This window comes from Zeugodacus cucurbitae, chromosome 5 (assembly GCF_028554725.1).
Source record: "Zeugodacus cucurbitae isolate PBARC_wt_2022May chromosome 5, idZeuCucr1.2, whole genome shotgun sequence".
Lineage (NCBI taxonomy): Eukaryota > Metazoa > Arthropoda > Insecta > Diptera > Tephritidae > Zeugodacus > Zeugodacus cucurbitae.
The window spans coordinates 36,037,124-36,064,903 of NC_071670.1; the positions used below are offsets into that span (position 1 = coordinate 36,037,124).

The following is a 27,780-nucleotide window of genomic DNA, read 5'->3' on the forward strand; positions in this document are numbered from 1 at the left end:
TGTTGCCTTGATATGAATGGTATTAAAATGTATATTAATTGCTACAAATTGTCAAATTATGTATAATCCATGATTTTTCACATTCAACCCACATTTTCCAATTATCTTGTCATTGCTTGAGCCTATATAGATCATCTATTAGCCTTGAAAGTCGCTTCTTCGTACAGTATTGTCCACTTTTGTTCTATGAGATTTCCTTACGTGAAATCTTGCCCAACTCGTTATACTATTCCCAATTTGTGGTAGGATTTTGACTTAAGATTAGTTATTATTGATCGCAAAACTCCATCTTTATGTCAGATCGACTATTAAGATATACATAGTTTCGCCTCAAGTTTCGCTGCTAAATAATTAATATTTTTAAAATTTATTTCTTTGTTAGAACAATGAACAAATAATTTTTCATACAATCTGAACAGGGTATAAGGTTAATTTAACCGCTGACAAATTATCGTTAGTTGCATAACTCGATAGCATCCAGTTTTGAAAATTAGTTAAAATGAAAATTGTTTGGTCTCTGCAAATTAAATAAACCACATTATACTATTATCTTGATAAAACTATAAGTAACAGATTACTAAGCTTTCGTCTCTATTTTAATATATCACATGTACAAAATACATTTATCACTTATTCTTTTAATAAAATTGATATTTTTACAACAATTTTCCATAACTTTGCTTGAATGCTCAATTTAAATACAATAAATTATAAAAATAGGCACGTTCATAAACATGTAAAAATGTATTTTTAAGATGTTTGTCATTGTGACTAAATTTAAATGGTGGCACTTATCCGCCCCCATCGGCAATATCAACAAAATCAACAACTACAGAAAATAAATAAATAACATCTTCACATATTTGTCGCTAAAGCCCACTAAATGTAGCAACAAATATGCGTATTTGTACGGATGTACATACATATGTATGTACAGATGTGCACACGAGTATACTTGTAGGCCAAAAATAAATTGACATCGCATGCTATTTTGACGCACCGTTTAGTTCTGTTTTATGCCTCTCTTTGTTTTTGTTTGCGTGTTTTTCACACATTCTTACGAGTATGTTAATTTATGCAAACACTTTTGTATTTATAACGTCATCATTTTGATAACCGTGGAGTATTTTAATATCATACATATGAATACATACGATATTTTCATTTGTACAACGAATGGTGTGTGTATTTTAAGAATTTATTTTTCATTCATGTGAATACATGAAATTAGTAGTAGTTTATATAACACCTTGGTTTGACAATTAGGGGAAAACTAATGAATTATTTCGCATTAACAAATGTATAATATAATATTACATACAGCTATAGTCGAAATGATAGAAACAGTGCTCCTGCATGGACACTCGTTTCTTGTCAGAATTTCTATCGAGTGGTTTTAATTCCAAAAGAGTCTGACCTTCCTTGTCCATTTTATCATTGCCAACACTGAACACAATTTTTTAAGTAAGGGTGGCAGTACTCAATGATATGCTCTAAGCATCCATAGAAATTATATTTATTCAATTTCAACCTTGTATATCGGTACAGAGTTTCGATAGTACAAGGAGGGCTACAGAGAGATTGCTTTACCATAAACAGGATTTAAATCATAACTCATAACACTTTTTAAGTGATCGTGAGTAAAAATAGGGATTTTTTACTGGTCATTGTGGTATTTACCTTTTTAATGGTAAATTTCTATTTTGTGGGACCCAAATCATAAACACAGTCCAGAATCCGACGAATTACTCATACGCAATGGTAGACCACCTTGGCATCTCTGGAACAGTGTTTCTTTAATTGATCGCTAAAATGAATATGTCGAAATAGTCCCTCCGAAGCCAATTTTCTTTCATATCTAAGCTGTGCTTCTGTTGAAGATTCGATTTTCCATAATTAAATTATATAATCAGAACTAAAGACAATATAGAAATGATATTGCGAAAACACAGAGATAAGACTGATTTACATTAGCGATTTAAACGAATCATTTTATAAAGAAGCAATTGGATATATAACGTCTCCCAAAAAGGCTTCGAACACTTTTTTAATGAATGATCCACCAGTTCTATACGGTTCTATTCATATTATATTCATTCATTCTATTCATATAGGAAATCTTAAATAATTCCCTAAAACTAGTGAAAATCCTCAGGTAAAATATCATAAAAGCGGCAACATTACATTTCTGTAAAAAATAATAAGAATAAAGTAAATAAGTAAAATAAAGAGAATTTACCTTATAAATTGATTGTACTTTGTTAAAATGTATCGCACTTCCCTACGGAAACATGAGATGGCGCCTGAGAACTCCAGAAGTGACCAATACCAGCGACATATGTAAATGGGCACTTACATTTTATTGATGTATATACATATACATACTCCTATTTCCATATATACCTATGCATCTCTATATGATAGTAGAGCACTTGCTTTCATTTGTCTTTGCTGATTTTTATGCATTTTTCTTCAATTGTTTTATTCATTACTTCGCATAAACAGTAGTTCAAGTTTATTTATTTCGCTTTATTTACTTGTACTTGTCGGATGTTACCAGTTTTCACTAGATAGTGTTCCATAAATATTTGGTGTCATTTTTTATATTCGAATTCTATTTACGTTTTTGTTTAAAGTTGAAATCTGTTGTGAATTTACATTTTCCCGGTAAATTTGCTAAAGAATAGTATATAATTGATTTTTCATATATTTAATGTAAATAGTGCAATGTTTGCTTACAAAGCGCGTTCACTTCAGCATTTCGTATATATTCTGATTATTGTTCGATATCATTAATTCTTTTATGACGTTTTAATGACTAAGCTATGTTCTCATTTCGAAATTCGATATTATTCAACTTTTAGCTATACTCTATACTAAACAAGAACTCTTTATTTTCAATATTTCATTATAAGTATGCACATATTTATGGTTTTATTCTATTTTTATACATTTTGGATAAAGAATCAATACATACATTATCTATGAATGTCAGATCTTTTTACCGATGAATTCCATTTTTATTTTGAATTAAATCCAACTTAAATCCTAAATAGTCATGCAGGTTATACTAATACCTCAAAATGCGAGAGCGGTGTTCACATTAAGTTTATCTTAAAGAAGTACCCATCTTTGTCTCTCATTATCGCTGATTACCTCTCACTTGATGCCACATATCTGTCTAGCGATAATTTGTTTGAGATCTGAGACTAAGAAAAATATACTAGGTATTAGATCCGTAGAGTGCAGGGGATGTGGATGCATTTAGAATTATTTTTGTCATCGATTTCACACGAAGTTTCCGTTTTGTGACATAATAAAAATAATTTGGCCTCGTAGTTCCAATTATCTATTGAGCTCCTCAAAGCGCTCTTTGATACTAGTGAGTTACAATTTTAACGATTTCTCAATTAGATGGTTATGATTTATCGGTGCGACACCAGTATTATGTTCTGTTTATAAACAAAGTGGATTTATTATCGAACTTCATGAGTAATAGTTTAAAGTATTATAGTTTCACCAGCTAGTCGAAATAATAATTCAAGTCGGAGTGGATTAAACTTTAACTATTTCATGGTGGCCATAAACCTACCGAGCAAAATATAAAATTACTTATGTTTTCTAACGGGTTCTAAATAATAATAATAATCGTGGACGTCAGTGAAAGTTGTATAAGGGTGTGTTGTTGTGTTTAAGTTTTATTATTTTCAAATAATATATTTCACCGGAAACGATTCTTGGAAATATGTATATATGTACATATGTATGATAACATAAATTCAGTATAATAAAATAGCGCATTAAAATGAAACATATCTAATAATAATGCATAAATATATATAAAAAAATATATAAGTATGTATAAAAATATTCAAACATAACAGATTTCTATGTATTTTCGACTGCATAAATCAGAGGAAGTTAATAAATATATTATTACAAATTTTTTTGCAATATCATTCATTCATTGTTAAATCCGCTTTCGTCTGCTTTCTTAAAACCTATTGCCATAATTTGTATTGTTCTCTTTGTCGAAGCTGATCTTTTAAGCGATTGAATGACGATCGTGCACGTTTGTTGAACATGAGTATTTACCTATTTAGTTGTGTGTGTGTGTGTACATGAATGCAGTGATCCCAACAGCAACAAGTACAATTTCACCAATCTATTTTGTGCGAAATACTTGGGTGATAGCATCTTAAATCAATCAAACTGATTTTCTACGTACACACAGTAATCCATATATATATGTGCATACAGTATGTATGTGTGAACGTTTAACATTACGACTTAAGTTCAGCAACATTTGTTTGTGTAAAAAATTATTATCAGCAATCGCAGACTTTATTGACTTAATTTTTCATTCATTCATATATTTGTTGCATTGAACATGAATGAATATAAATGAATCTGATTATCGGAGTAACAAAGAATTACGGTAGCGTGATATTTCACTTATATACATACTTATATATTGCCATATACGCAGTGCACATGCTCTGAAGTTAAAATTGGTGTTTCGTAGATAAACGTGCAACTAGTTCATATTGGAACTGAAGCAGTTTTAGTTTATGTCAGTCTATTTGATTTATGAAAGTGGATTATTCACCACTTTTCAAGTTTGTATGAGCCGAAGCGATCTATGTTTCCTATGTTGTGCTCTTCTCTAGCCTCTTACTATATATGTACTTCATAAAATATCAACCCCTTGGAGACAAAATAAAAATGGTAAAATTCTGGTTTACATCTGGGTAACATACAGGGTGAAAATAATATATGATTTTAAATAAATGTATATTATTCAACATGGTGGCAACTCTGCAGATATTGTTAATCAATTTGTTAACGCATTCGCTGTTTTCTCTTCTGTCACTTCTTTTCTTTGCTCGCTGTGATTTCCTGAAAGAAGCAAGAGCAATAAATTTGGCCATTTCTATTGTATTGTTTAATTTAATAAAACAATTCACACATTCGAATAGTGCCAATTAGCGAATTATCAATGAATTAGCTATGTTCACAACGGGCTTATTAGCTTGACAGTTAAACCATACATTTTGGACGCATTTGTACTAAGATACGTTTGACTGAAAAGTTCTGATTCGTCCGCGAAAAGTTGGATACCTTATATTCCTTCGGAAGTTTATCAAGCTTTTGCATTTTTTTGACATCAACTGATGCAGTCCATTTATTGTAAGAGACACCAAGATACTTTAAAAACTCCCTAATAGATGTTGGGGTTCCATTCCTACGACAATCGTTTATAGCCTTTTCACACAGTCAAATTAGTTGATTAATTAGAATTATATTTGAAAAACCAGTGTTTGTCCTTCACACTGCCGGCTACTCGATAATCGATCAGCTGTTATACATTTTTGTTTTTGTTGTTCATAAGAAGTTGGTAAGTTTCTTCAGCTGACTGGTGTTTTATCAAAAACCACAACCAAATTTTCAGCGATCGATCGATCTAAATCCGCACTTTAATCGAGCACAGGCCGGTTAATTAATCAATTAGCTTCTGTGTGAAAAGGCTATTATACGTAACCGGAATTTTCCCGGCAAGTACTGTCAAATAGGTAGCATTCCTTAAAATTTTTGGAGAATGTGTTATGTCACTACAACAAACATTTCTCACAACAGTCAGCAGTTCGTAATCTGAACAGATCCCACTTTTTAGTTGATCGACTATTTGTGTAGTTTTTAAAACTTTGATTAAAATAGACTCATTTCCATGTACTACTCCTTCTATACCGATCAGAACGCATATAAAGTGTTTTACTGATCAGGTTCACTTTTAATCATAGTATTTATTTTAATATTTTGCTAAGAATGTTCCAAACCATGTACACATTTATATTTACCTGCTCTGGCGGTTTTCAATTTCGTATGATGCAATAATGTGCGCAAATGTCTGCATCGATTGGTTGGTGGTCCTACCTCAATGGCTTTTATCTTGCGCATACGCCTTTCTGTGTACCTCTGTGCTGCCCTCGTCGTTGTTGTGATGAATACCAAAAACAAAAACAATGAAAGTCGAACTCTTCTGTTTTGGTTGCTTGTCCTCTGTGCTCTTCAGTGCTTTATAAACACTCTTTCACCTTATTCACGCACATACATACATAGCATTGTTGTTGCAGACGTTTTGGATGCTTGCACTTTTGGGTTGCATTTTTCGTCGTGCATCTTCACACTTGCATTCGTGTGTGTTTGTGTGTCGTAGGCATGCGCGTATTTGTAGAACTTGTGGCGTGTAAAAGCGTCGCGGTATATCCCTAGGTTTTTTGCCTTCTGTTGCCGAATGAGTTTATCCTTTCATCCTTTTTGTGCTTTTCATGCGGTAATGCGATGCTTGATTGGTACTCCAGTTTCAACACTTCGTTTAATTTCATACGAGGTCAGTTCTGTTTGCATTTCGGCTTAAAACCTGTAGAACGAGGGTTGGTAGCACAAAACTTCATATTTGTCCTTCCTTATAAATGCATTATGCAGGCGATGGATATTTTTATATGCAAAAGTCATTGCAGTCGGTTAAATATCTATTCAGCATCTCACCGTAACTCCAGATCCTTGTGTTACATGTAAAATTGTAAAGTTCCGTTGATTAGATACGTTTGATTCAAAATAGGAGTTTTTCGCGACGATAACCTTCATTATTATTTTCTCTTGAAATGAAATGCATTCAGTGTTTCGATTAAACTAATGTTACGGTCATCTAAACCCATTATGTTTGTATTTTGAAGTCTTAGTACGTAACCGCCTCTTTTGGACGTTCAAGATCGTTCATCGTCTTCGGTACTCATATGCGCAATGTGGAAATTGAAAACCACTCGCTAATACTCTAGATTGGTTAGGTTAGGTTAAGGGGTAGATCTCCGCAAATGCATAGAATCTCACTGAGACAGATTCGACTGTCCATTGTGACACCTGTAAAAAACTCCTAATCACTAAGATCCTTATGTTGCGACGAAGCGCTTGGACTCAATAATAAAGTTCTTAAGTCGGCTAATGTCGATTCCAGTCACTTCGCAAGGTTCGCAGAAGATATTCCTACCGAGGTGCTTTAACCTAAGCCTGGCGAATGTTGGACATTAAAGGAGGAAGTGCTTGGACGATTCCTCTTCGGGTTCCTCCAAACAAATTTGGCAACTAGCGTTTGACATGTTCGCTAGCCTCACAGCGTGTGTGCCAATTGAGCAATGACCAGTAAGCACTCTAATGATCGCGGAGAGATGAGCCTTACTGAGCGACAGTAGCTGCAAAGACCGTTTTCGGTCCACTGTGGGCCAAAAGGACTTCGCTACTGCGCAGGTGCTGGTTGTTATCCAGCGCTTGGCTAGCTCACTCAAGGACAGTGTGTCCAGCGCTCTGGAGCAAGTGGACCACGGACTGCTCATTCGTTTCCACTCCGCAGCCAATATTGCTGGGGTACCCTCTCTTGCAAGCTGATCCGCTTTGCTGTTTCCAGCGATTCTGCGGATACTATCGATACATTGCCAAAATATTTTATCTAATAAAATAAGAAAAATGTTTTTTCTTCGAAATAACATTCTTCTAGACTAATATCTTTGGGACATTTTTACCTTGGCATTTAGGTAAAATCTTTTTTTTTAATGAAGCCGAGTACGAAGGGTGGAGTACTAGTATTTAACAAAATTTCTTCCATCTATTGGTCGCAACACAAGCTGAATGAGGCGGAGCAATAATGCTCAGTTAAGGTAGTCGTGGAAAATAATTCCGTGTTTCATTGCAATATTCTGAATAAACTCAAAATATACTGTCTAAAATTTTTATTGCTTAAAATTTATTTATTTAATCAGTGCCAAATTGTACTTTGAAAGTCGAACATATTTTTTATCGACCCAATGGCTTGCTACCATATGAGGAAATCATATAATATATTCTCGTTACTAGTAAATGTCAGCCCTGTCGGATTCGAATTTTAATTTTGACCGCGTGTAGTCCGCAGTTGGAGAAGCAATATTTTTTGGAAGGGAAATCGCATAGTGAGGCCAAAGAGAGGAAGGAGGCTCCTATCGTTCGATGGCAGCCAATATTCATTTAGCGATCTTCAACGAGCTCGCACATTGGTTTTTGATGAGTCACGTCCATGTGTATTGAAAATAACCATCATGAAGGATATCGTGGCAAAAGGTCACTATCTCGTATTGACATTATTGAGAATGTGTCGCGAAGATTGCCATGGACGATCTCTCTGGACAATAATGGCAACAGTAAGATCACTTTATAGCTGTGTTTGACGCTGTTAAGCTCAATTCGAAGGCGTTTCTTCTTCGTGTCGTAACCATCGATGTAGTCCACTAGCGACCAAGGAAAAGTCGAAACAGTAGACTTCACCAAAAAAAGTGAAGTCTGTCCTATCGGTTGGAAAAGTGATAACCACGTTTTTCCGTTATGTTTTTTATATCAACTACATGAAGGAAAGTATTGATCTCTACTAAGCTTACATGGAAATGGCAGTTGACAAAAAAAAACTTGTCTACAGACCTTTCAAAAACGTATAGATTGGTTAAAGAAGTATGCAGTATATATATACATATATATATATATTTGGCGTAGGAACCGCTTTAAGCGATTATAGCCGAATCCACCAGAGCGCGCCACTCATTCCTCCTTTTTGCTTTTTGGCGCCAACTGGAAACACCAAGTGAAGGCAGGTCACTTTGCACTTGGTCTTTCCACCGGAGTGGAGGTCGTCCTCTTCCGCGGCTTCCTCCAGCGGGTACTGCATCGAATACTTTCAGAGCTGGAGTGTTTTCTTCCATCCGTACAACATGACCTAGCCAGCGTAGCCGGTGTCTTTTTATTCGCTGATCTATGTCAATTTCGTCGTATAATTCGTACAGCTCATCGTTCCATCGTCTGCGGTATTCGCCGTTGCCAATGTTTAGAGGACCATAAATCTTGCGCAAAACCTTTCTCTCGAAAACCCCAAGAGTCGTCTCATCGGATGTTGTCATCGTCCACGCTTCAGCGCCATACATCACGACGGGAATAATGAGCGACTTATAGAGTTTGATTTTGGTTCGTCGAGAGAGGACTTTACTTTTCAATTGCCTACTCAGTCCAAAGTAGCACCTGTTGGCAAGAGTGATTCTGCGTTGGATTTCAAGGCTGACATTATTGGTGTTGTGAATGCTGGTTCCCAGATAAACGAAATTATCTACAACTTCAAAGTTATGACTGCCAACAGTGACGTGGGAGCCAAGACGCGAGTGCGCTGACTGTTTGTTTGATGACAGGAGATATTTCGTCTTGTCCTCATTCACCACCAGACCCATACGCTTCGCTTCTTTATCTAGTCTGGAAAACGCAGAACAAACGGCGTGGTTGTTGCTTCCGATGATATCAATATCATCGGCATACGCCAGGAGCTGTACACTCTTGTAGAAGATTGTACCCTCTCTATTTAGTTCTGCAGCTCATATTATTTTTTCCAGCAATAGATTGAAGAAGTCGCACGATAGTGAGTCAGCCTGTCTGAAGCCTCGATTGGTATCGAACGGCTCGGAGAGGTCCTTCCCGATCCTGACGGAGCTTTTGGTGTTGCTCAACGTCAGCTTACATAGCCGTATTAGTTTTGCAGGGATACCAAATTCAGACATCGCGGCATAAAGGCAGCTCCTTTTCGTGCTATCGAAGGCAGCTTTAAAATCGATAAAAAGATGGTGAGTATCGATTCTTCTCTCTCGGGTCTTTTCCAAGATTTGGCGCATTGTGAATATCTGGTCCATTGTAGATTTTCCAGGTCTAAAGCCACACTGATAAGGTCCAATCAGTTCGTTGACGGTGGGCTTTAGTCTTTCACACAATACGCTCGACAAAACCTTATATGCGATATTGAGGAGACTTATAGTTGGCGCAGATTGTGGGGTCTCCCTTCTTATGGATTGGGCAGAGCACACTAAGATTCCAATCGTCAGGCATGCTTTCTTCCGACCATATTCTACAAAGAAGCTGATGCATGCACCTTTTCGGTTCTTCGCCGCCGTATTTGAATAGCTCGGCCGGTAATCCATCGGCCCCCGCCGCTTTGTTGTTCTTCAAGCGGGTAATTGCTATTCGAATTTCTTCATGGTCGGGTAATGGAACATCTATTCCATCGTCATCGATTGGGGAATCGGGTTCGCCATCTCCTGGTGTTGTACTTTCACTGCCATTGAGCAGGTCGGAGAAGTGTTCCCTCCATAATCCCAGTGTGCTCTGGACATCCGTTACCAGACTACAGTATACAAAACCTTATTTTTGCCTGCTATAATTTTGCACATAGCTGTACAGAATGTGTACTCGCGTTTCACAAACATCTCGATATCCATTCAGAAAATGAAATTTTATCCTCAGACGCTGCGACAGACATGTGCACTTTCAGCTCCAGCTGTCCTCAATGTGGACTCACTCTTCCTTCTTTTCTACTTCACATGTGAAACCTACTCCCGTTTTGGTCTTGTTGTTGTTGTTTTTATGTAACTTACAAGTGCGTAGACAAAGCATATTGCAGTGCGTGGTTGGTGGATTTATTGTTGTCTCGTCATAAACGCTTAACCCAGATATGCACGAGTGTATGAATGCATTTTGCACACAGACACACTCACATGCGTGTATGGCGAAAGAGGTGTTTGTCGACAATTGCGTAAACTGCGAAGGGACGTTCTTTCTTTCAACCCTTTTCTTGATTATTTTTCATTTTTCTCGATAATCGTAGCTTGTAAATACTTAATATATGCGGTGCTGAAAGAGTGTCATGCGTGTCGTAGGTTAGTGCTGCTGTATTAAATTTCCTTTAACGTTCAACGCCCCAAAGAAATTCAAGTTAAGTTGTTCACTGGTGTTGATTAACTTTCACACCTCCAAGTCCTTTTGAATTTCAACTTGTTTCTGGTAATCTGATAGTTTAATGACATCTCAATCGCTTACGGTTGTCTTACTCGTACATTAGGGTTGAGTAAAAATGTTCACTTGTCACTCTCAATGGGAAATGTTTGTACAAATAAAAAAATCAATACAATCGAGCGATAACCTCGAAGTCTCTTATCAGGGACACTATTCAATATGAAAATTTGTAGGTTATGGTTATCCCTTTCGAAATAAGTTTAAATGTCATGTAATCCCAATTTATGAAATTCCACATATTTTAATAAAATATGTATGACTATAACTCGGTGAATCTTAATTATTAAATTAATATTTAAATTAAGTTAATCTGATTATAAATATTCTTACTAATTTATATGCATTTTGTAATTTTTTGCAGTATGAATACAATTATTGAACTATCTGGTTATGTTCCTGTCTTCATTATTCCCCTGTACTGTTCAACCTTTTCGTAATAAACTTTTTGCGATCACTCTTGCGGTATTTCACGCTTGAAGCGGAATCCAAAGGAAAATTTAATGTATTAAAAAGAAAATTAAACAATAAGGAAGAGCTAAGTCCGAGTGTACCCGAACATTTTTTACTCTCACAATTTATTTATTTAATTGTATTAATATAACACGCAATTTGACCCACATACTCGGCATAAATATGGTATAAAGTCCATTGAAAATTTAAACACTCTAATCTAGGGGATTTTATGAGCCGAAATTACTAATTTTTGGCACGGAGACATATTTTTAGAAGAAAAATATTCCTTCGGAATTTCTTCAAAATATCTGAGATACTTACCTAATTTTCAGTATAAAATTGATTAGAAGCACTGAGGTCCTCATGTTCGATATATGTGGCCTTGAAAACTTATTGGTCGATTTCGGTGATTTATAGAAAGGGGGTGCCGCACTACATAAATGCAGTATTTCTGCAAAATTCTGTTCCGATATCTTCACTAGTGCTTACTTTATACATATATTGTAAAGTAAAGGATTCAGATCGACTTCACAGTTCTGGTATATAGGAAGTAGGCGTGTTTGTGAACCAATTCGCCCTATTTTCACAACATATCATTTGGATTCCATGAAAATATTACGAACCGAATTTCATTGAAATTGGTGAAGTAGTTTCGGAGATATGGCTTTTTACCCATAAATGGGCGGAGTCACGCCAGTTTAAAATTTTTTATACCAATTTGAGTGTAGCCCTTTTGCCCATCTTTACCATGAAACTTAAGGTTTCTGGTGTTTGTCTTTATTGAATAAAACCATTTATAGTAGTTTTCAACATAACCTTTCTATGGGAATTGGTCGTAGTTGTACTCCGATAATCCGGAAACAACCCTAGGGAATTTCGTTGATATATTTTTATTATCATAGTTTACGAGACAAAAAATTACTTGTTTCCCAAAAAAAAATTACATCCAAATATGCCCCTCCCTAGTGCGCTTTTATATATTTTTACTTAAATTTATTAACTGATTAATTACATTTTAAACTATCGTATTATTATATATTATTTGATAGTAGTAGTCGAAATCTCATATTGAAATTTCATATTTTAAATTAATTAATTTTCTTATTTTTTCCAGTTCCACAAGATCATGAGGACTATTACCGACTGGATCCCAGTAAATATAACATAGAGAATGCCTATGATATCTACAGAGCGCTGTGTTGCCGCAACACAAGCGACACAAAACTCCTATTTTTGCTTAATGGTCTGGCAACGCTGTGCAAACAGCAGCAGTCGGAGCAGCATAATCCAAAAAATTATTTAGGCTTTAATACAGAAGAGTTGCTCTATTGGTAAGTAGAATTGTTATTGTCTAAGATTTATCATAAAATTTGCGACTTCATGTTGGACATAAAGTAGACGAATTTAAGCTCAATTTCTAACATATCGACACTGGCAAAATATCTTAGTGCAAACATCTGCAGTATTGATTTGGAAATTAATTTTCTCCCTCTCACATGAATAACGACTTTTAAGTTCAGGACTGCCTCATTTTTCTCGCCAAAGTGCATTGAAATTTGATTCCGACGAATGTAAATGTTTATTAATTATTTTATTAGCGCCCTTTTTGTAGCCCTTCTGTACCATCTTTATAATATAAATTTGAGGTTTCTGGTGTTTTTCCTTACTGAATTAAAGCATTTTTAGTGGTTTTTAACATAAACGAGGTAGGCGTGTAGTCATACGATTTCCTCCATTTTTATACTGCGTAAGGTAGAACCTAGAAGAAACGACTCTAGAGAGTTTGGTTGATATAACTTTAGTAGTTTACGAGATATGCACTTTTCCCTAAAAAATTACATCCAAATATGCCCCTTTACAGTGCGATCCTTTGTACAAAATTTTACTTTCATAGCTTTATTTATGTGTTTTCGGTTTTCGCCATTTTGTTTTTCGAGGTTAGAGGTTAGAAAGTAATCTTCTTATGGTGCCAAGAAACAACAACCGTTATGTGAACAAAACTATTATACTCTCTTTAGTAACATTGTTGTGAGAGTATAAAAATCATTTAAATGTTGCTAAAACAATTTGTTCGAAGAAGAAGTAGCTAATAAAGTTATGCTTTATTAAGACAGTGCACTGTGTAAGAATTGAATTAAAATGATTTCAAAACTGTATAAACTGGGCTTAGAATTGCTTAGGTACCCCCGTATTTTCCTTATATGAACTGCAGCGCACTTTTCCTTTTCTCAATCCACAAGATAATGGTCGCTGAGAAGCGGCAATGAAGCAGTAATCGTCGAGATTGACTCTTATTTTGAAACAAAAGACAAATCATTCCTCAAATCTGTTTGAGAAGTAAAAAACAATATCAGAAACATTAATATTGTAAGATCACTTCTGTCAATATATTTCAGTCAATAATCCAATAATTGAAAGAAATTTAAACAAAGAGTTACGTTTATGAACAGCCTTAGCTCTAATATCGGGATGAATTGAAAAGCCTTGCTAACTATATACTGGACAATGAATTTGGTTAAGTTAGGAGAATATAAACATTGGTATTTCGTTTTAATCGGCAAATGTTTTCCAAAGGAATCGTTGAAGGATTTACTATAGTGGAATTCAGATTTACTTAACTCAGTGATGTTAATCGATACTCTGACGTTATTTAATTCAACTCCACATTCTCAACAGAATAATGGGCTGACCTTCGAGATTAATTGAGTTGCCTAAGTAATCTAAGAGAAATACAATTTGGAGTTATCTAATATTACATATTTATTGGGCTTTATTATACATTGTTTTCTTGTATCAGGTTAATTAATGTTAACGTACATTACGTCATTATATCTTTTAATCACAAATTTATATGCATTTTTTTTCTAGTTTGAGCGTCTCGCTAATCCACACATTTACGCAAGTGCGTGCGGCCGCCTTGCGCACCATACGTTATGTGCTGGTCACGCCACGTGATGTGAAAATCTTCAACTCCATGCAACTGCAACATCTCGTATGCCGCTCCATCGATGTGCTGCTGAAGAACGACGACGAACGCGTGCAAGCGCTGAAATTGGTGGGTACATACAAAATAATTCCACTAAATTATATTAGCCTCAAACAAATTTCAATTTACAGATACGCAAGATGCTGGCCATTTCACCGGCCGACATCAATCCTGTACTCGTGCGTTGCTTGGTGTCACTCGCCGATAGCGGCATTGAAGATGGCGACAATATGTTGCGCGCCTGCTTGGCCACGCTCTGTGAGTTCGCGGTGTTGAATCCTGTGCTGTTGATTGTCTGCGGCGGCGTCACAGCAATCACACGCAACGTCCTGGAATGCCACAATCCACGCATCGCTGAGAGCCTGTGCGGCGTGTTGCTCTATTTACTGGAATGGCCACAGACGCGCAACATATCAGGCGTGCGGTTGGATTGCCTCGCGGCGCCATATTGCGATTTTACCTACCGTTTGGGCATCATGAACAAAAATAAGTATGTGCAGATTTATCTAATAGAATTTTGAGTTTGCTAATCATTTGCAACAATTATTAATGTTACTCTAGGGATGCACGTGAGTTGCGTTACACCAGTTGCCGCTTGGCATTACTCTCGGTTTTGCGCAGTTGGACCGGTACAATTGAGTTCTGTAATCCTAGCAAACCGTCGGGGTTAAAAGCAATAGTGGATACGCTGTATCTGAATCAAATGGAAGTGAGAGTGAGTACATAGTTTGAATGAGTAAATTCCGTCCGCAGAGTAACAGTTTAAATATATTGATTATCTTTCAGAAAGCAATATTGGATTTGCTTTATGAACTTTTGAATGTGCCGCAACCACCCTGGACCGATGATTACACGATAGCCTTACAGACTGTCGATCCTTCAGACTTTCAGGTACTATCTCAACCAAGAAATTTATTTTTAACTCCATATTAAGCACAATTTGCTTTCCATTACAGGACGCTTGGTTGCTCAGCAATGGCTTTGTTGCAATGGAAGGACGCTTTATCTTGCCGAGTTTGGCCGCACGTGCGCCAAATGTTTGCGAGCAACATTTGTCATTGCTGTTGTACTGTTTTCTAGAGACTGGACTCTTAAATGCACTCGTCGAGGTGATCAGATCGAGCGACACGCATCTGTCGGTGCGTGCCACTGTGCTAGTTGGTATGTGCCGAATGTTTTCTAACTATATTTTGTGACATTTTATTAATATATTATTTTTGTTGTTGTTCTTGTAGGTAAAATTTTGCATTTAATGCATACACACTTACCGGCGGATATCTGTAGCACCAGCCCGGCACTACCGACACTCATTTCGCACGCAACTCAGGGTAATCAAAACGCCACCGCCGCAATATCAGCTTTACAAAATTACCAAAAAATGCTACGCAATCGTCCTGCATCATGTAGTTTATTTTTGGATAGTATTATACAAGGGGGATGTGAGTATATAACTACATATGTAAAAAACGATTTCCCTCATTACAAATATAACATTTCACTCCTCTCCCACCTTCCAGCCTTAATACAAACACGTCTGTTTCGTCGTGAAATCAACGCTCAGGATCATGCGCGTTCCTTTAGTGGCAATGCACTGCAATCGCCGCCGGTGACCGGCCAACTGGGTACACTTGGCATTGCCGCTGGCGGTGGGCTCATCACCGGTAATCGTCAGCGTCTCGACTCGGTCTCGTCGAGCGACGAGTCGAACACGCAATCATCCTCATCGCGTCGTGCGAGCTTCCGTTTCAAGCGAAAACTATTACCGTTCTTTGAAAACCAGCGTGTGTCTAAATTAATACGTGATTCTAATGTATTGTCTTCGCCGGACGATAGCGGTTGGGACTGGGACATCATTATTACTATATTGCGCGTAAGTTGTGCCACCAAGTTGTATAGCATCCGCATTTTAATGATGTCATATTCTTTTCTACAGTCAAACATTATGCGTAGAATCGACGATACGGTCAACAACTTCCTCAAATCACTCTTGGACTATTACAAACCCAGCAAAAATCGTTTTTCTCATCAAGACTTGGGCCAGCCTGGAAGAACAATGCCAGCGTTCGTTATTGCAGGCTTGGATTTCATTGATTGGCTGCTGGCCAATCCAATGGTATAACAAAGTGACTTTTTAAATAAATGTCCATTTTTTTGGTTATTAAGTTGTAGAATTTATGTGTCTCATGTTTAACGACCTAACATCATTGTGAGTCATCTGAACTCAAAATCGTGACGAGAACTCTCCCAAGCCTAGTAAAATCGGGGTCAGCTCTGGTAACATCGGAGTCATCGAAATATCTATAGCTTAAAAATAATAAAATTTTATATTTCAATAAATATTATTTTATCGCTTTGGATATTAATTATAAAAAAAAAAAAAACTGTTATATAACTGTTTGTTAAACAATAAAAACTATCATTTTAACGAATTCACTTCTTTCCACCACAGATGGAGAGCATACGTATACTCACCGATTACTTTTCGGACATCAGCAAACAATTGCTGGCCGTGAGCACATCAAATCGTGCACACGACTGCCTCTTTAGTCCACAACACATGAGTAGTACAATGTGTCAGCAGTATTTTTTATACATTGGTCGCATGTGTCGCGCACATAACGGTATACGTATACTAACCGACACGGCTGTTTTTGAGCAGTAAGTAGCACTTCACTTTAGCACTGGGTGATTTTGTATATTTTGAGATATATATTAACAGTTTTCTTCTTTTAAATTGCAGCCTGATAAATTTGGTGCGCAATACGGACCATGTCTGCTATGTGAAACTAACTGTCTCCGCTCTAGATTACTCGTTAGAATCGGTGACACCGTTAGAATCGGTGACACGTAAAGTGTTGGAGAGGGCTTTAACTGCTGCCAAAGTGCGCAGTGGTCGCTTGTATGCGACACAATTTTTGACTGTGCTGCTGCGTGCGCGTCTGCACAACTTCGAAGTCTGGGGTATACCATTGATAATACAGCAAACAAAAGATCCCGATCGTAGTGTAGTGTTGGCGGCGTTAGATGTGCTTGAAGAGGCTTGTCACGAAAAGGTGCGTACCCATGCCAGTTTAGATGCTAAAATAATAATAATACAATTTCTCAATATTTTTAGTATTATCTCGAAGAGATTGTTAGCTTGTGGCCAGATCTAAAATCACTGGGCGATGGTGGACGCCTAATAATGGCGCGCTACTATTCACTGTCGCGTGGCTTGAATCGTTTGCAGGCGCGCATACAAGAAGAGATTGAGTACTGGAAGAACGGCTATAATAAGCGGTGAGCATGCGCCAAATGCCTACTCTGTTTAATAATGCAATACTCACCACTAACTCATGATTTTGTATTTGTATTTGTAGTTATGTTCTGCTTGTCGAGGCTAATACACATTCCAGTTTAACATTGCACATACGCAATGAAGATGGACATTATAGTCGCCGTAATTGCAATACCCGACCAATTATAATTCCGCCAAATATTCCACCACACCTCTACGGCCAAATGGTACAAACGGCTCAAGGTACAACAGCGTTAAGAAAATATGGTGATTTGCCGCATTTGGTTGACGTGATTAGTCGCGGGAAATGCTCAGATGATGCAGAGTGTTTGGAATTGAAGTCGGCCATTTGGGCTGTTGGACACGCATCAACACACTCGAATGGAATTGAATATTTCGTAGAATCAGGATCGAGGTAAGTGGAACGGCAAATTATAGTTTTTGATTCGCCAAAAATTTTCTCTAATACAGAGTGCGTCATATTTTAATTTCTTAGTATAACAATAAAGTGAACATGATTGAAAATTCCATTTAATTTCTTCACTTTACAACATATGAATCAATCAATAAAAAAAATTTCAAGACCCTAGATACCGAAATTGAGGACATTAGTGTGTTTGCTTAATTTTTTACCCCAAATATCTGAACATCTCCTTCCTTGATAATAAATATACATTATAAAGCCAAGCCTTAGCACTAGATCAAAAGGTACTAAGGCTATAGGTTGGCTTTCGTATATATCAGTCAATATTTAGATATTTCAGCAAATTTATCTTGGATATACCTTTCCCAAGCCCCATTACGTGTGTAACGATTTTCTAGTGGACTTTATGTCAAATACATCTTAAAAATAAGTTCTCGTGTATAGATTTCCTCTTTTCTTGATATGGGGACAAAATCGGTCTAAAACTTTACCTAACTTCCATAACCCTAATACAATGAATTTTGTTTTGTTTGTTTGTTTTCATCCAATTTGTCTTTATTACATTCCAGAATCTATGAGAAATTGGTAATACTGGCAACTAAATGTGTTGTATACTCAATACGGGCCACTTGCTTTAATGTGTTGGGTTTGATCGGCGGTACAAACGATGGTGCTAATATACTCTACAAGCTAAGTAAGTACTTTTACAGTTGGTTATCAAGTGTTTAATTTAATTTCTGAATTGCTCTTCACCCTGTTATACAGATTGGTTGAGTGTGCGACACGATCGCAACACAGATTGGCCAGTGCATCAGCCGGAAGATTGGATGTCGAATAACTACACGCCGGTGCGGCATCACTATGAAGACATGCCACCATACAATTACACCGGCATTGATGATCAAATCGATGGCTCATACACCGGTAGCTATTGGAATTTGCTCTTGAGCAGCAGCAGTACCACGGGTCATGATGGTGGCGCCGCTAGCGCTAGCTCCGAAGCGCCAGATGCGAACACCACAGCGGATAGCAGTAAAACATGCGATGATATTGCCATGGCGAAGCCACCGCAACCGCAACACCAACAGACGCTGCAGCAAACGGTTAGCGCCAAATCAAAAACTCTACCGGAAAGTACATACATGCGTCATGGCAAACATCAGCGCTCGTTGTCCGAATCGAAAACTACGGATGTGATTAGTCTTATAAGTGGCACTGCCATCGGCGCTATGGGTGTACCACATCCGGCGCATCGCATACGTTACAACTCGTGCACCGATTCGAATACATCGGGTGTGAGCAGTTGTGAGTCGGTGACCATGCGTATACAGAATGTGGGGTGAGCGCTTGTTTGCATAGTTTTCTTTTAGTTCATTTAAAAATTTTGACTAGTTAATTTTATATTAATATAATCTTTTACCTTTGCAGTGATTTTCAGCAATTTCCGCTGAGTCCTATACCGAGCATGTCGAATTTGGTTGTTGACGTGCAACCGCAAAGAAGTATTCTATTGCGCGGCACTTCCTTAGTGGGTGCTTCATATCTGAATACCTCACTCAGTCCGGCGGATATAAAAGGCTATGCGCAGCTGCGTTCATTGCGAAAATATTGCCGACCAATGGTCTCTGAGTCGGCGACAGACGTTTACGATATTATCGATCGCATTGAGTTTCTCTCACTTGGCTCCTCGGTAATGCGTCCACGCAAATCTTCCTTTGGTGAATCGCAGCGTCGCATGAAAGTGCGCAGCTTGGATCGGCAATCTTCGTTGCGTATACCGTAAGTTATAGAAAAATATATATATACATACATATATACAATATGGTTATTTACAGGCGTCTCGACTTTGAGGAACTGCAGCAGGTACCATTGCCAACACTGGCGGCACCAAAGTTTCTAGCACAAAACGATTTGAAAGGCCCTTGCTATGCAGGTAAATTAAGGAGACTATTTTTAAAAAATATATGTACTATATTACTCCGATCCGTCTATCTTTTTAACCCCGATTAGTATATATTAACTATTCGGTGCCGAACGCTTTTAACGCTTCCTTAGTTGTTTATTTTATTTATTAATTTTATTTATTGACATCTTGAAACTAATTCCAACTATAACTTGCAGGTATTTGTCTTCCGAAGAATCTGCTTGATCTCTTCCCGACTCGCAATGTGACATGCACTTACGTCTCACGCGACATACAAGATCAGGATTTGATGGATATAAATTTGCTAACCGCGAATCAACAGTTCCTGAACGATTCTCTTAACAATGAATGTGGTGACGAGTCTTCGGTTATATCATCGCTTTCGGACGTGTCATCGGTTAGTAAGCGTTCAAAATGGCTCGGCGCTAAGCACGGGCGCAACAATTGTCTCCACTGTTCACGTGCGCGACGCAATCGCACGCATACACAACGCCTCGATAGTGATGCAGCCGCCGCGAGTGCCGCACTTACCGCCGGCAATGAGCTTTATACCAGCAGTGGTACATTAGTTGGCGCCACAACAACTACACACGCCGTCACGCGTAAGATCAATAAACAGCCACCAGCCGCACAACAACTGCCAAGCATACAACAACAGTCGTCGAAGTCACAAGCGCCACAGCAAAACGCGCAAAGCACCTCCACCATACAGCTGTCGGACATCTCGTTCAATTCGCCGGAGAGTATACTGAGCGAGGAGAGCATGCCCGATCGCCTGACCGCCAACATATTGTTCAACGTGCAACGTTTGGCAAATCCGGTCAGTGCGCGGCTGACGAAGAAGGCATTGCTGGAGCTGAAGCAGAAGCATCCAGCGGCCTTTCAAGACATTTGTCTCTATGCCGAGGTGTGTAAAACATTGGGACGCAGCAGTTATCGCATGAATGCGCGCCGATTTCTACAGGAACTCTTTCTCGACTTGAATTTCGACTCGTTCTATGCTGAGCCCTCAGACATATTATTGAAAAAGGAGAAGTATATGGATTTCGAGCGTGATCGCAGCGAGGTGGAGCGCCTGCATGAGCTGAGCGGTAGCTCGCGTGGTGCTAAAGGTAAGAGTGGTGCTTCCGCTGCTATTGCTGGTGCTATTGGTGGACACGGTGGTGAAGTAAGTGGCAGCACTACGAAGGTATTAACAACACAAACGTTAGGCGGCTTGGGTTACATGGCAACACACAAGGCGGTGACGCATCTCAGCGGGAAGCTGCAACCACTGGCGAGTGTTTACGAAGCCAGCTGTGAGAACCTGCTGCAGGATGGTACAACAAAGGCTGAAATAAATGTGAAAACGAAATTAAGAGGTGATAACAATCATGAGGACAAGATGGATGCGCGTGCCAAAGCTAGAGCGCTCGGCAACACATCCGCCTCGGTGAGCGTCACGTCGTCGTTGGGACGCGAAGTGCGTAATGAGTTGCGCATAACCTCCGACAGCGATGAAAGTGATTATGAAGATACGAATCGTTCGACGCAATGGATTGCGGCACCATCGGTGCTGACCAACGACGATGTGGACGAAGTGGACGGCATTGCGATACAACGGTGTTCCATTACGCCGGCCTCTTCGACGACAGCGGCATTCTCCTGCAATACGACTGGCACAAACACCGCTTCCAGTCAACCGTTGATCAGCAGTAGTAATTGCAGCAGCGAACAAACGACGAATAGCAGTAATCGCAGCAGTATTTGTACGATATCGCGACAACCGACGATGGCCAGCGGATTTTCGGACAACAATATGGAACACATTAGTATGAGCAACAACAACAATAACAACAACACAAATGTGAATGTGAACACCAGCTGCAGCAGCACGAATTTGAATGCGAACATAAGTACGAGTATGAGCAGCGGCAGCGTCGGCGTCGGCACGAGCATGGGCACCAGCAGTTGTGCAGTCAGCGTTGGTGGCGCCAATAACACAGGTGGAGCGAGCCTAATAGAAAACCAAAACAAAAAGTATACACGCGGACGTTTTTATACGCTTGAATTGGACTTGAGTTGTACGAAAAATAAATTTCCCATTACAGATCGTAGCCGCAATAATGCAAATTGGAAAACGGAAAGTGCTGTCGCTGGCGCTGCCACTGCCGCTGCCGCTGCTACTACATCGTCTGCCACCAACATTGATGCTGCGATATTGCGACGTAGCAGCTATGCACCAGGTGTAGGCGAGAATGGTGGCCCGCTTACGGTAGGCGCAATAAAGCAATCACCTAATTCACTAACAACAACAAACACAGAAACTACGGCAACTAGCTCCAGCAATACCAATTTCCACTATCGTGTTCCCATCATGCGGCAATCATACACAGCCGGCATTATGCCACAAATGCAATACATCCATACCGAAGGTGGCGGCGGAGATTCAAATCGCATCAGCACTACTAACACTACAAATAGCAACAATAGCACTGCTCCCGTGCTTGATCCACTGAGCGCTAAGCATAATGTTACTGCGTGTAATCAGCCGTCGACAAGCGCGACGAGTAGCGTTAATACACTAACGATAACCAAAAGCTTGGCGGCGTCACTGGCGAAGCCCATCGGTAGTTTGTACTGTGAGAAACGCTTGCAGGCGCTCAAAATGGACACAAAAGCAACTGACACATAAATGCACGCGAGTTGTAACTAAAATGGCCACCACAAGCACAGCAAACCAACTGACACTTCAGTTCCCTATTTTTTTTATTTACCCTGCTACTTCTGTTACTCTCCTAGCCGCCAACAGCAGTTTGGCATCGTTATTATTTTTGAGGTTATGCTTTTCGCAATAGGAATTGAATTATGCAAAGTATGCGTGTGAGTAGACTATGTGATAAATAGTGATTTTCTTTAGCCAAGCAAGTCGTAGGGGTTTTGAAACATTTGGTGGTTAGTAGTGCATTTCGGTAATTGAAGTTTTAAAATGGCGTACACGATTCTTAAATAAGTTGCTGTGGCATATGAAGAGACTTTGAAATTGTTACCAATGCAACTTTATATATTTTTTCTCACTTTAAAACTATTTAAATTTGTTTAATTTTTTTTCGAAATTAGTGCAACTTTTTCGCGTAAGTTTAAAGTTTTCCGTAAATCCACTAAACAAAGAGTTGCCGAATTTCAATAAACTGTGTATTTATTATTTAAAAAAATGTCTTGAATCCAATGCAAAGATAGAATTATTTAAAAAATTATTTTCAACCAGTACTTTGACTATAAAATGCAAAAAAATAAAAAATTAAAATTGTATTCCATTTTATTTGAAAAACAAAGATTACTAATGCTTGTGTTGCAAACGAAGATTCTAAAGTCTAGTATATGTATATACATATATACAAAATGTATCCCAAGCAATGAAAGAAAATATGGAAAAAATTATAAATGGATTGTACAGTTAAAATATTATAAAACGAAAAAAATAACTTTTGATTTATAATAATTCATTGAATAATTGCTACGCACGTGCGTAAAACGAGAAAGAAAAACAGATCGGTTTTGTTAAGAAATTGGCGCCATGAGTGTTGTAGTCATAATTCGATGTAGAAAAATCGTAGGGATAAATAAGCGTAGGTTTTCAAATGAAATAGTCAAACTGCAGGAAAAGAGTGGGAGAGTGAGGACGTAGGCAACTATTATATGTAAATTGTACAATTCTCGCTGAAAACTGTTGGGTGGTACATACGAAAGATCATTTGTTTCTTAAATGGACGTTATATTTTCACTATTTAAGAATATTTATTATTATATTTACGGAATTCGTTTAACAGTTAGCTCATTTTCGAAAAATATAACCGATAATTAATGGTGAATAGTCCAATTTGTCAATGATTTATTTTTTGTTAATTTAATTTTCTGTAACACATACAAACTGCAAAAGCATATTTGATATTATGTTTTGCTTATCAGAATTTGCTTTAGTACCCTGCAATATTGATATTCAATAGCTTGAACTCTCCTAATTTTTACTGTATAACAGTGGTTCCTCAATAAGATTTTGTAAAGCAATATAATGAATGAAATGCCTACATATTTGTATACTTTTGGTAGTGGCAGCAAATTATTTTTTTAACACGTCTTCTGATAGAGCGTTATTATAATAACTGTCTGCAATGCCATTAAACTTGAAGAGTGCCGAATCGAACAAACAACTGGCATAAATCGAGTAGAGAATTGTAGAAAGAGTTAGTTATTATACTAAACGAAACATGAAGGATATGAAATGTAAGCAAATAACTAATGAAAGTGGTATAATCGTTTTTTTTATTCTCTTAGTACTTGATTATGCCAATTTTGATTGATTTCATTTATACCAGTCGTATTTTTGATTCTGGAGACTCGATAACAGTTGTATCTCTCTTCTATTAAATTAATCTCATTAAAGATGTATACTCGTTTTTGATCATAAAGGTACTCGATTATGCCAGCCTCTTTGAGTTATACCAGTTGTATTTTTGATTCGCCACTATCCCAGTTTTAGAGTTGTATCTTTCTTTTATTGTATTCAGCCCAATAACTGCATTGTTGCTCTCCCTTTTTAATATTTTGACAAGAGAAGAGGGTTTAAATATTGCTGGCAGCGAAGTGGCGCATATTTTTATTTTTTTGGAAATTTATTTGGAGTGAGATTTACTCACATTCTAATAAAATAAATTTAACTTTTATAGATTGACTTAAAATCAATTTATGATCTTGTAAATAATGTTTGTATATTATTTCTGGAACTTAAACATAAAATACAAACAAAAATAATTTCTTTTTTTATAAAAAAAAATCAGTCATCTTATAAAAATTAATTTTTAATAGAAAGCTCTCAACCCTACCAAAAGTACACAAATATGTACATAAACTTGAAAGTCAAGACTTTTGTGCTAACGATATATACAAACAAAAACACATACATACACACATCTATTAACTCACACATTATATAGTTCAATTCAAACGCATTTCTACAATAGTTAGTTACGATTTTATTACAACAATATGCCGACAAACGAATTTCCTATTTAGTATATAAAGAAAAGCAACAAACACAAAAGACAACAAAAAAGCAAAAATATGAAATGAAATGAAATAAACTAAAGTGAACTGCAGCTAGTGGCATTTTCTGAAATAGTAAAGTAAAAATAAATACATACATATACATATAGATGGTATGTAGTATATATGTACAAAGGCAAATAGTTTGTAAAGCAATGAGAAAACTCATGCATACATACATACATACATACATATGTATATATAAAAGTGATAGAGGCAAAGAAATTAACAGTACATAAGTATTAAAATATATTTTTTTTTTAACACATTTGCAATAATTTACCACAAATATAGCGAAATATAAATAATAGGAATTAATACATACACACCAAAACTCTCAACTGCCACTAAGAAAATGAATAATTTCAACAAAAACAAAAAAGAAAAAATGAAAAATGTACGAAGATATTTACTTTATGTAATGTCTATTTTTTAATTCCTACAAATTTTATAGCGCCAATCGTTTAAGGGTTGTAGAAAGGTGTATATATATTATTAATTATATATTATATACATCCGTGTGCAACTCTTAAGCTGCTACCTTTAAATAATTTTATTGTCCTCGACTCTCCGCAATTATGTACAAATGTTTATTCTGTTTTGCTTTTTCGTCTACGAAATATACATATATATATTTTCTAAAATATTTATGTATTCACAATTAATTTTGCTTATTTACATATGAGTTCCTTTGAGTAACACGAACTAGTACCATAAAACATGCATACATACATACATGCACCACTCAAGTGCAGCTAGCTTAGTTTTAAATTAATAATAATAATAATTAAAAGCAAACAACAACAACAAAATACAAATTAAATAAACAATGTAACTGCATTTGTGTTTCCTATTACAACTACAAACATATATACATACATACTATAAATACAACAAATACAAGTGTACTAGTTAATTTACATATTTAGTAGCTAAATGAATTTAGTAATTTATACGAGTTTGTTTTTAATCTATTCTAGTATTTACTTGTTCAATAAGTTAGCATATGCGACATTTTCCAACGATTTTGTAAAATTTTTCGTAAACATTAGTTGAAACGATATGAAAAGTGTAATCAAAAAATGTTTGGGTGTCTACCATTGACTTACCCTTAGTGAAATACGATTACTTACGTACAGCTAATACGATGTGTATGCTATTCGCGTCGGCATAAACGGAAGTGACTCGTGTTTTTAAGCGACTAAGGACTTTCACGCCGACTGTCATTTCACAAAACATCAACAACAACAATTTTATAACGTTATAACAACAACAACAACATACTTATGATGGACATTACGTTTACATAAGAAATGTATGCGATTTCTAGCATTTCTGCAATTTTAATTGACTTTTTTCTGTATTCACACACACACATGCATACATACAAACACAAAATATATTTTGAAATCAACACACTTACCTTTTGGCATACGTTCAACTAATTATGAAATTGGTATTAAGTTTTTCGCGTAAATTAGGTCTTAGCCGTAAGCAAAACAGAATAAATGCAACTATTACACATTAATTATGACTCTATGCGTGAAGTGAGGTTAGTTTTTAGTTTGTTAGTTGAACATACATACATACATACATAAATATGTATACAAATATGTAACAACACAATACCAACTGACAAGAAGTTATGTATATTAAAGTAAGCAAATTAAATTACAACAAAAAAACACAACAACAATCGTTTAGCATTAAGCGTAGTTCGAAAATAAATATGCAATGAGATGAAGTAGAAATTGAAAAAAGAAAAAACAAAAGCGATTGATCGAATCTTAACATTAATTAAGCACTTATATAACTATGTATTATTATGAATCTAATACATACATATATATTATGTAATATATATATACCTATATATATATAATTTATAGCCTGCTATGAACGCCAGCGTAGGCCCATTGTAACAATAGTTTAAAGCGTTATCCTAATAGTTATTTAAAACACGTCAAGCTGTATTTGTAGCGCAGCAAAGACCTACAGAAATAAGTATATATATATATATATATGAACTATATACATACATAACTACCTAGTAATACGCTAAAAGAAATCAATTCATATTTATTATTTCACAACTAAACTAACTGTACAATATTTAGGTGATCTATGAACTAAAGAAAAAAGTAATAAATACATACATACATATATATAAGTTATAAGTGAAATACATTGCGTTAACGCAAACAGAAAATTACCGAAACTTTGTGTATTATTCAATTTTTTTTTTTTAATATTGTATTATACCATAAATAGGGTGATACGAGGGCTGCTATATATATTTCTGGCCCAATAATGAAAATAGGAATATTTATCAACGAAAATGGTTTTATTGTTTTTCAAAATATTCTCCATCAAGATTTATATACTTTTGCATGCGCTCAAACCAATTTTCGAAGCACTTTTTTTGAGCCAAAGTCAAATTGTGGGGGATCCAACGAGAACAAACCTTTTTTACGGCCAGGTGTTCATGCAATATCGAATGTATGCTGGTGGGAGAAATGCACAGGCAAGCCTCTATCTGAAGGTATGTTACATGACGGTCTTGCATTATCAGTTCACGTACGGCATCGATGTTTTCTGGCACAACGGCTGTTTTTGGACGCCCTTCACGGAATTCGTCTTTGAGCGAGCGTCGGCCACGATTGAATTCGTTGCACCATCCAGTACTATAAGATGGTGCTTCATAGTCATACAAAGATTTTAGTTCATCG

General features: G+C 36.8%; 1 protein-coding gene across 2 annotated transcripts in view; it reads left to right on the plus strand.

Annotated features, from left to right (window-relative positions):
* Positions 1 to 26,786, plus strand: part of Rictor_0 (rapamycin-insensitive companion of mTOR) — a 30,940-nt gene extending 4,154 nt beyond the window's left edge. The window contains exons 2-20 of one of the 2 annotated variants that reach the window (XM_029042416.2): positions 12,473 to 12,689; positions 14,227 to 14,413; positions 14,476 to 14,834; positions 14,906 to 15,059; positions 15,131 to 15,235; positions 15,301 to 15,505; positions 15,580 to 15,783; positions 15,862 to 16,214; positions 16,278 to 16,457; positions 16,794 to 17,002; positions 17,085 to 17,397; positions 17,460 to 17,623; positions 17,704 to 18,036; positions 18,615 to 18,739; positions 18,811 to 19,384; positions 19,474 to 19,824; positions 19,881 to 19,978; positions 20,167 to 21,988; positions 22,060 to 22,199. In XM_029042416.2, coding sequence (XP_028898249.2) covers positions 12,473 to 12,689; positions 14,227 to 14,413; positions 14,476 to 14,834; positions 14,906 to 15,059; positions 15,131 to 15,235; positions 15,301 to 15,505; positions 15,580 to 15,783; positions 15,862 to 16,214; positions 16,278 to 16,457; positions 16,794 to 17,002; positions 17,085 to 17,397; positions 17,460 to 17,623; positions 17,704 to 18,036; positions 18,615 to 18,739; positions 18,811 to 19,384; positions 19,474 to 19,824; positions 19,881 to 19,978; positions 20,167 to 21,988; positions 22,060 to 22,066 — 5,960 coding nt within the window. In that variant the 3' untranslated portion in view covers positions 22,067 to 22,199. Of the gene's footprint in view, positions 1 to 12,472; positions 12,690 to 14,226; positions 14,414 to 14,475; positions 14,835 to 14,905; positions 15,060 to 15,130; positions 15,236 to 15,300; positions 15,506 to 15,579; positions 15,784 to 15,861; positions 16,215 to 16,277; positions 16,458 to 16,793; positions 17,003 to 17,084; positions 17,398 to 17,459; positions 17,624 to 17,703; positions 18,037 to 18,614; positions 18,740 to 18,810; positions 19,385 to 19,473; positions 19,825 to 19,880; positions 19,979 to 20,166 lie in introns of both variants that reach the window. The other variant, XM_029042415.2, reaches the window with a different exon arrangement.
* Positions 26,787 to 27,780: the final 994 nt, after the last annotated feature.